This window comes from Poecilia latipinna, unplaced genomic scaffold (genome assembly GCF_001443285.1).
Source record: "Poecilia latipinna isolate Pla-1442-1.1 unplaced genomic scaffold, P_latipinna-1.0 Scaffold372, whole genome shotgun sequence".
NCBI classification, from domain to species: domain Eukaryota; kingdom Metazoa; phylum Chordata; class Actinopteri; order Cyprinodontiformes; family Poeciliidae; genus Poecilia; species Poecilia latipinna.
This window is the reverse complement of record NW_015112988.1, coordinates 250,592-260,970: the sequence shown is the minus strand read 5'-3', so window position 1 is coordinate 260,970 and position 10,379 is coordinate 250,592. Positions and strand designations below refer to the sequence as shown.

Below are 10,379 nucleotides of genomic sequence, written 5' to 3'. Positions count from 1 at the left end.
ATGGATGGATGGATGGATGGAAAAAGGAGACCATGTATCATTTTCTTTCCCCTTCACAATTATACAGTAAAATACATTGGCTTTTTGTGGTTTTATTGTGATTTTTTATTGTTTTGTTTAATGATATGATACGGTTGTACCTGTGGGTAAGAAAAGATAAATGCGTGAAGAGCTGACATTCATCTCAATAGGTAACCTAGACTCAGACACCACCTTTTAACGAGGAAGATAACTGAAGGAATAAACAGAAACTTCACAGTCTGAGTGCCAGGGTAGAGCTAACACTAACAAGAGCAACACGATCAGAAACTTGTAGCAATCAAGTCTAACAGTGCAAAACCCTTATCTCCAGGAGACTCTGACTGACAAGGATCTGCTCACACCCTCCTCAGTACCGCTAAACCAAGAAATCCACTTGTTCAGCCCTTGAGATCAACACCAGGAGTAATAACATCTGCACTGCATGACCTGTCTGACTGGAAGTCCTTTCCTGCAGCAGAAAACTTCCAACATTGTGATTTAAAGCATCAGTGGCTTTTGAATAGGTTTAGAAAATGGTCAAAATCCAGAATTCCCTGAAGCTCTTTAACCTCACAGATCATTTAATTCATTGTTTAGTGAACCACCTATTCCTGGCATTGCAAGCAAAAGCAGGAAATGTGAACACAAGTCATGTAGGGTTCATTTGCATGGTGCATTTAAAAACAAATGTTGCTGAACTAACCTGTCGATATAAGAATAAAACAGAAACTGCCTTTATTGTCCTGCAAAGGGGAACTTCTGGTGTTACAGCATCATCAGATATAAAGGTTCACATAACGTTTGAAACATAATATCAAAAGCAATATCAATGATAATAGTAATAACAATAACATACTGAAAATACTGTGCATTTGTTAGAAATAAAAATATCGGACTTGTGATCCGTTGGACGTGCAACTGAGTCAGATCACTTTTCCAACAATGTTCATATTGTGCATGTGTATTGAATATCGAAAATGACAGACTATTTACAATTTACAATACAGTTTATCGATGCAGAAATACAGGAGTACAATAATAGCAGAAATGTTCTTTAAACTACATATTGGTTTTGTTGGGAGCAGTGATGGTTGCAGTCTGACAGCTGCTGGGAGGAAGGATCTCCTCTAAGACTAATTTTTGCACTTAGGATGCAGCAGTCTATCACTGAAGGAACTCTGCAGTTCAGCAACAGCTTTAAGTGAAACAAAATATACAGAAGATGATGGAAAAATATGATTTAAAAATAATAAAAACTCTATAAAACAGGAACATTTACATGTTCTGTTTGTTGTGTTGTAATCTACATGATAAGTTTTATAATTTCCATGCCTTGAAAGTGTTGGTACCTGTGTGCCTGCCTAGACCTCATGCTTAACCTCTGAGATGTTTATTCTCTCTTTTTAAAAAAGAAGTTTTGGATCTCAGCACCGAGCAATACTTTCTGTCAGTCCTTTGCATAAAACCATAAAAAATACATGAAACTCTGCGGTTGCATTAAAGAGGAGTCAATGGTTTTGTAAAGCACTTTATGTAATCTGGCAGCCTGAGCACGTAAAGCTTGAAGAATAAACAAGGTGATAGGAGCCTCCATGTTGTAGGGATCAGTTATGTGATAAAAATCAACACAAGCAAACAGAACCAGTGAAGTAGAAAATGTATAGGAAAGTAGGTATTCTTGCTTTCCAGTGTGTGTTTAAAAGACAAAGTGCAGCACACTGAAGCCTTACTGATGACAGCAAAAAATGACATGAAAAAAGTACATTTGCCTTAGGTAAAAGTACGTTTTTGAACTTTATTTCTAATCTCCTGCCATATTTTACATGCGAAAGTCTCTTCTTTGTGTCGTAAGTGAAACTGCTGCAGATGTTCAAGACATCAGGTGCAAATCAGAAACACAATGCAGTTTCCAGAGAAACTGCTGTGGTTTTACTGGGACTGTCCATAGCTTACATCTTGTTAAACAGTTCAGGCTTACTCAAAGCTGAAGAGGGTGGAAACAGACCAAGCTGTCACCAAGAATCATCCACTGTGACTAAATATAATTCTCTTTGGAATAACCACACTGATTTGTAAACATTTAAAGCAAAATAACACCAGAACTGGGGACCCAGAGTTTCTTCTGTTACTCTGAATAATCTTCAAACCTTCTTGTACCCTTCAGGAAAGATTCCTTTTTGAGGCGAATCCTTGAACAATTCCCTCTGGGTGTTTCAGGGTTTTTAAAAATTATCTTTCAGGAACCTTGGCAAATTTGCCTGAAGGTCCTCTAAATGTTTCACAGAATACACACAAGGGAACGTTCTCTATGGCTTCTCCACAGTGCAGTAAGGGATAAATGTGGGATTCCCAGTAACTACACTGGTTATAAAAACTGGAATCACTCGCAACAGTGTAAGTGGGCTCTCTAAAGACAACATGTTCCCCTTATAGTTTCTGTTTGTGTCCTACAACGGGAATAGTTTTTACACATTTTACATAACTGAATTTGCATTTCCTTTCTCATTTTCCCTCTTGCAGATAGTCAAAGGTTTAGAGCAAACAGAAATACATTGGAGTTAAACTTTATGAAGGATAAGATATAAACAACAAAATTTTAAACTACAAAATTTGGAAAAAAACAATGTAACTGTTCAATGCATAAATATACTGCTTTCTATGAGTATTCATTCACCGGATACGTTTTTCTTTTTGCATTTTGTGAAATTACAACCACAATTCAATACATTTGATTTAAGATTTTATCTGATAACTCAAGATAGATAAACACAAAATGGAGTGCAATTATGAAGTGAAAGGAAAACAAAACCATAGTTTTCAAAAGCTTTCTGAAATAAAAAAAAAATCCAGTTATTAGTAAATGGAGTTCATTTGTGTGTAATTTAATCAGTTCTGTAAAGGCTTCAAAGATTTGTTGGAGAACTTGCATGAACAAACATCAACATGAAGACCAAGAAGCAGCAGACAAGGCAGGGAACAAAAGGTTATAAAACAAAATCGCAGTTCTTAATCATAAGAACACTAACTACTAGTCTGTCATCTGAAAATGGAAAAATTGTTGCAAACCTACCAAAACATGACCAGCATCAATCAAAGAAGCAGCCAAGAAGCCAAAGGTAATTCTGGATCGCCTGCAGACATCCACAAACTGGGTGGAAGAGAATTATGAATCATGTGCTCCACAAATCACTGTGGCTTGTGACAAGCTGGCTACAAATGAGACTTTTGTAGTTCCTTCCTTCAACAACAGCTTTCCTCATACTGTGTTTTTATTGGTAGAATGCATAACCAATAATGACCCTGTCAAAAGACTTTCTTCTCTCTCCTCCTGGATTGCCATGGGCCTCTAGGCCACTTCTCTGATTACTGATCTATTTGGTCAGCTTGTCAGTTTCTTCCAGGGAGCAATGTCTTATCTTGTTGGTTTGCAGTTAAGGTGCTCTTTGCTTTTACAGATGATGGATTGAGGGCTGATCCATGATGTGTTCAAAGGAGAAGCATATTGTTTTATAATCCGATTCTGCTCAGGAATAAAGTGCCCACAGCTCTATCCCTGACCAGTCTGCTGTTCCTTGATCCTGATGGTGCTGTTTGTTCACTAGATTTCTCTAACAAATCTATACAGTGCCTTCACAGAACACCTACATTTAGAATAGAATTTAATGAGACACATATGCACTTTATTTGCTAATGAGATGTTTTCTGAAGGCAAGTGGGTGCACTGGGTTGTATTTAGGGGCGTTGGGAGAAGGATGAATGCACATTTTTGCATATTTTGAAAACCAAACAATATTCTTCTTGCATTTCCTTAATTTATACATTGCTTTTTGTTGGTTAATATATGAAGCATCTCTAAACTTACTTGAGTAAACATTCTGGACAGCCTAACCTCTGAGTAACTTCACTAAGCAAATAACTAACTTGATTAAACCAAAAATTCACCAGAAGCAGACACAAACAGGTGGGACCTCTTGTTTGTTTACAAATATTGTTGTTCTTCTATTTTTTTTTAATATCTGCTGAGTATTTTGCCATTTACAGGTCAAGAAGATACAGTAAGCAGTATGTTTTCTCTGGAAGGACTACATCCTGTATCCATACCTACTGTACTCTATGTACAGTAGGTAGTAAGTTTTATGTTTTAAAATGTTAATTTTTGTGAAGTGTTCCTTCTACCTGAATCTGTTATTTTGTGATGTCTGAAGTTATCAGTAAAATTTGTTACAGTACTTGAGTAGCTTTTTTAAGAAATCCTTGTTTACTCTTACTTGAGTAATTTCTTGAATGACTACTTTTTTATTTTTACTTTTACTTGTGTAAAAATGTGTTTAAGTAGTGCTACTCTTACTTGGGTACAATTTATGTATACTCAACATTTAATTTCCATCAATACTTAAAAATTATTAAAAAAAATTAAAGTATTTTTTAATTAATCTGTATCAACTTAATGTCAGATTAATAGCCTATCGACGTAAACAAATCTGGAAAATATCATTATGTTAGACGCAGTTATTTGCCTCTAACATAATGCAAATAACTGCGTTACGCTAGACGCATTTATTTGCGTCTAACATAACGCAAATAACTGGTCTATAAGTGCATGTTTGTGTGCACTTATAGCACATAAACATGCTGTAAGTGCATGTTTATGTGCTATTATTTTGAAGTTGGCGTTTGAAAGCATCCCGGAAGCTCGTTTGCTTGTTGTCGCCCGGTGCTCAGGCTGCTGCTGCTGGGGAGGTGGAAAGCCCTGGCTGTGATGCCGCTGGATGATGGCTGCTTTCGGGATCTTAAGTTACGAACACCGGCCTTTAAAGCGGCCCCGCCTCGGCCCTCCAGACGTCTATCCCCAGGATCCAAAACAAAAAGAGGTAAGGACCGCTGCTTTGTGGGATATAAAAGCCCAGGATCAATGTTTTAGTGAAATAAAATGCCCTAACAGAGCAGCGGAGCTAGCTAGCAGCTGCTAGCCTGTTTAGCAGCCCTGCAGACGTTTCGGGCCTCGCAGTAACAATGAGCAGCAGCAGCTTCTGGTTGGCAGCTTGTTAACCAGCTCTGTCCGGCTTAAGTTTGGAAAAACAACCCGCTGCTGTCACGACTAGTCCAGCTGGGCTAGCTCCTCAGCTAACAGATATGGGTATAAACTGCTACATTCCTTCTGTTTCGTGGAACAAAACGGAAAACGTCGGCTATTTAAATTCTGCCTGATTTGTTTGTTTGGGTTATTTAACTGGTTGCTACACAATGACGTTAGCTGAACTTGCTAATCTAATCCTTTTAAAATATTCAGAGCATGTTTAAAATAAGTGGTCAAGTTTAATTTATTCCCTGGGACGATAAGTACAGTCTATTAATCTGATATTAAGCTGATAAAATTCAACTCCAAAATACTTTACTAATACCAAAGGGAACTGGAAATGTTCAAGAGAGTCAACAAGAGAGTATACAGAAATTGTACTCAAGAGTAGCGCTACTTCAACATATTTTACTCAAGTAAAAATTAAAGAAAAATCCCGTTAAAGACATTACTCAGAAGTAAACACGTATTTTTTAAAATATGACACTCCAGTACTGAGTAACTGATCAGAACATATGACTCAATACTTCATAATGGCATCAGTCAAAAATATAAAGTTATTTACAGATTCTGGTATTTTAAATGTCAAAATGACCAATAATGACAAACCTACTAAATTCATACTTTCTTGTAGGTGTTGTGTGTATGTTGGAACCCATTCCCAGTGACAGTATACTGTTTATTATAACTTCTCGGCCTGCGAATGGTGCAAAAAGTTCAGTATAAAAAAAACATTAGAACATAAAAGGTTTTAAACAAACAATGGCTCCCAAATTAATGTACACTGTAGGCGTGTGTCTGCCTCTGGTGTATTTTTAATTTTAAACATTTTTGTTTTATTTAGTGAAGTTTCTACCAATGGGCTGAGTGTCTGGAAATTTTACTTAAGTGGGAGAAACGATACTTTGTGACAATATTCCTTAAGTAAAAGTAAAACGTATGGTTTATTAAAATACTCCTAAGAGTAATAATAATAATTAAAAAAATAAAGTTACTCATGTGCATGTACTATTAATCTCTGGTTTTAACTTATATTATCTAAGGTTCTTCATAGAGTTGTTGTCAATGCTGTTGGCTGTGTGAAGGAAGGATTTCCTGTAGCGGTCCGTGTTGCAGCGACTTTGAAGAAGCCTCTGATGAAAGACACTTTATTGTTGTATAACAGTCTCATGAAGAGAATACTCTATAATTTACTTGATTTTTATGACGAATCCTTCTTCGTCATAAGAAGACGAAGAAGGATTCGTCTTCTTCGTCCACATAGTCGTCCATAGTGGACGACTATGGAACCTCCAGAGGTTCCATAGTCGTCCACAGAACAGAACCAGCTTTCTTTATTGGGTTGCTTTTTAAATCCCTGGCTCTGATGCTGCTACCCCAACAGAAGAGATGACTTTCTCAACAACAGACTTGAGATATGTAGCCTCCTGCTGCATACTGACATACCTGAGCTGTTCCTCGTTGTAGATGCCGTCACTACAAGAATCCATATGTGCGTGTAGACTGAGAAACTTCCCTGTGTTTACGGATTTCTACTTTAACAATTTACCGACTTTCTGGTGTTTATGCAATTATTGATTCGTGGGTTTGGCAAAACACATCTCCTTCTTGTTCGGAGTTTAAAGCCTCCCAATAGTTTTTGGCATTGTGTCTTGGGCAGCGGTGGTTTTTGCAGACAGACAGCCTGGTTCACCCTCAGAAACTGGAAAGTTAAACAAATACATTTGTGGGTTATTGTCATATTATATTTTAATTAATGGGCCAACTACTTTTTACATAAAGGAAGGTTAGTATTCCTTAATAAATGAAACCATAAATGAAAGGCTTTTAAGTTTTTGTTTCAGTTTTAGGCATCTCTCTGTCTTTGATGTGCTTAATTGCTAAAACAATATGGGGAATGCTGTTTTTGTGTTTTTACAAACAAAACAAAAGTTTCATATATCAAATATTGGGTATATAAAGCAATCCAGTTTAGGTTTTATCTGTATTTTAGATTGTGAACTTATGATTGAATGAGGTCCAGACATTGCAACCTTTAATAGCCTTTTAAAGTTTTAGTAAAAGGGAAACTGAATCAAACAATAACTACAACAAATGACATCTATAATTTTTCAAACCAAGCGGAGGAAAAGCTCTGCAACTATGAACCAGAATCATCACAATTAATCATAGTTATTTTTGCTTTTTTTCACCATTGAGACTAACAAAAGGAGAAGATGGAACATTTCAGTCTGAACCCATCTTTGCGTTAAAATCTGGTTTCTGTCAATGTAAAATTCACTTATCGGGACCCGTAAAGCTTTTTAGTTTATTGACACTCAGGTCACTGTGACCTACTTCTCCATGGGATTTAACTTTCCTTTCTTCTGCCCTAATCATCCGTCCGTCTGTCTGTCCGGTGATCCGACCTGCCAGCCTAGAAAACCGTTTTGCATCTTTCAATTTTAATCAAATTTCTGGGTTAACCACAACCACACTGAAGGGCTAGTTTGCGCTAGGGTTTAGGAGTTTATAATGAATTATTTTTAAGTAGTTGATTGCACGATGAATTAAAACGAGCTCGTAAGACAGAAACAGTATTTCTGTGTTTAGTATTTTTGGAAAGGCAACTATGTTTACAGAGACATCAAAATCCGTTTTATTTATGGTTTCGGTTAGAAGTGGTTTTTATTTCTGTCTTATTTATTCTCTAGGGTTGTAATGATTTACTTTGGATATTTAAAATATCTTCCAATTCTTCAAATTTTCATAGCACTTGGAAATGGTCTCAAAACAACAACTTTATCGTTAATCGCAATAATTACTCACACAATTTATCGTCCTGCAAAAACTGTGACAAGATTCTCTCTTTCAGTCTTATTGACCCAGTGTATGCTTGCATTACTTTTGCTTTCCATTTTCTGTTTTCATAGCAACCTGCTTTGAGTTTTCGTCGCCTCCTTTGTGGTTTTCCCTTTCACGACCTTCTCATTTTGTTGGGAGTTCCTCCAAGAGCCGTGTTTTGCCGCACTCCAGTTAACCTTTTTAGAGAACATTTGTAATCCTTTCTGTTTCACTTGACAGATGTCTTGTTGCGGCTGTTTCCTGTCACTCAGTTGGGTGCAATAGCTCGTAAAGGACTGAAAGCGTTCTCTTTCATCTGGAGACTCATTTACGTGGTTTTGTGTGTGCGTGAATTTGTTTTAGAAATTTTGAGTTTAGTGTGCCGCCATGTTTCTCCTTCCTCATAAGACAATAACACAGTGTCGTTGAGTAGTTCATTTCTAGACTTTGTGTTTGCTACAAGTTAAAGTCTTGTAAAAGTGGGTATTCCATTCTGATGTTTGGATTTTTATGCAATTGACACACATTTACACATATTTTTTACATCTTCTGTTTATTTACATGTGCACCTGTTTCTGTGTTTCAGGATGAGTTGACTGCTCTGAATGTAAAGCAAGGCTTTAACAACCAGCCTGCTGTGTCGGGAGACGAACACGGCAGCGCCAGAAATGTCAACTTCAACCCCTCAAAGGTGATTATGAGCCAGTTCAGTCAAAATCATGCACCTGAGTGATTTAATGATTTGTTGATGATGATGCCATTTCTCCACCGCTCCACAGATCAGCTCAAACTTCAGCAGCATCATCGCAGAGAAGCTGCGCTGCAACACGTTTGCAGATACAGGCAAACGCAAACCACAGGTCAACCAGAAGGACAATTTCTGGCTCGTCACAGCGAGGTCACAGAGCTCCATCAACAACTGGTTCACAGATTTAGCTGGAACTAAACCGCTCACACAGCTGGCTAAGAAGGTGAGAGACTGAAGAAAAGCTTCTTTACTGGTTTTATTTATTGGCGTTTATAAGAAGTATTTGTAGCAAAGTTAAGCGTCTTCTTTTTTTTTGTCCTTTGTGCATGACATTTATCTAAACTGGACAACCCAGAATGCTCCCAAGCGATTCTACTTTTAAGCTAATTAAGCCAGAGTCTAAATATAGATAAAATAGTTTGACAGAGCAGGATGAGATGGAAAAGAAAAGCTAATGAAGTCTGACAGAGCAGTCTCATGTCTGCGTAATTTGACCTGCTTTACAGAGTAAATTTAAAGTTTTATGTATTTGACCCGTTTGTTAATACGGTTATATTTTTAAAAATCCTCCTTTCTCTTTTATCCTGTAAGCAATAAAATTACTAAATTAAAAACATTTCCAGTCTTTCTTTGCCATGAATATTGAATTGGATGCTGAATTAGTCCTGGTGCAGCACAACCGAGTTTCCTAAAATGTTAAATATGTAAGTAAAGCTACATTACAATGGTTTGCAACTCATTCACAATTTATTACAGCAGTCACAGTTTTATACTGAACAGCTGCATCCAGATGTTTACATTTCTATTAGAAGAAAATATTTTATTGCTACTCTGACAAATGCTTTGCCAGCAGTGAATCACATTTTCTTGAATGTGATTCAAGAAAAAATGCCTTAAGCGGAGCTGGATTTTCCTTAATTTTTATATCACTGAACAAAAACAGAAATCTAAGTAATGCTTTGTTTTTATTCAGTTTTGTTTACAAGGCAAATCTTCGGCCTATTTTTGTTATGTTCTCAAGACATAATAACTGTCATTGTTTGTTGAAGGCAACAGCTTTTATTGTTTTTTTTTTTATTATTATTACTTTGTGATGTCTTTTCTCACACCAGATTATCTTTCCATTATGTGTTTTCACAAATAGTAGATGTTTAGTTTTTGCTAACATGGATTGTTTTCTTTCTCTTGTCTTTGCTTCACTCGAGCTGTGCAAACATTGTTTGTTTGTTTATAGTACAATACATTAAGCTTTAACAATGAATAATACAAATAAAACGTTTTTCTGATTTTCTGATTAAACCAACCGGTTGCATGGAAAAATGATAACACAATCGTTTGAAAGCAAGCAAAATCATTTATGGATTCAGGATTTTCTGCTTTGTAATGCTAAACGTTTATTATTTTCTCTGTTGCTAATACACATGTAACGTCTCTGTTCCAGGTACCAATCTTTAGCAAAAAGGAGGAAGTTTTTGGATTTCTTGCAAAGTACTCTGTCCCTGTCATGCGTTCAGCGTGGATGATAAAAATGACATGTGCATATCATGCAGCTATAACAGAAACGAAAGTCAAGAAGAGGCATGTTATCGATCCTTGCATTGGTAAGAGATAAAATTATGTTTTTTTGTTGTTGGTTTTTTTTTTTTTTTTTTTTCCTTTTAATTTGTTTTTTAGCCTTTGGTTTAATGTTTTTGGCTTTTAAAAAACCCT

At 36.4% G+C, this 10,379-nt stretch overlaps 1 protein-coding gene across 2 annotated transcripts in view; it reads left to right on the top strand.

Moving 5' to 3' along the window:
• The first annotated feature begins 4,716 nt into the window (after positions 1–4,716).
• Positions 4,717–10,379, top strand: part of med12 (mediator complex subunit 12) — a 32,336-nt gene continuing 26,673 nt past the window's right edge. The window contains exons 1-4 of one of the 2 annotated variants that reach the window (XM_015036549.1): positions 4,717–4,892; positions 8,508–8,612; positions 8,701–8,892; positions 10,111–10,270. In XM_015036549.1, the coding sequence (XP_014892035.1) occupies positions 4,791–4,892; positions 8,508–8,612; positions 8,701–8,892; positions 10,111–10,270 (559 nt within the window). In that variant the 5' untranslated portion in view covers positions 4,717–4,790. The remainder of the gene's footprint in view (positions 4,893–8,507; positions 8,613–8,700; positions 8,893–10,110; positions 10,271–10,379) is intronic. The other variant, XM_015036550.1, reaches the window with a different exon arrangement.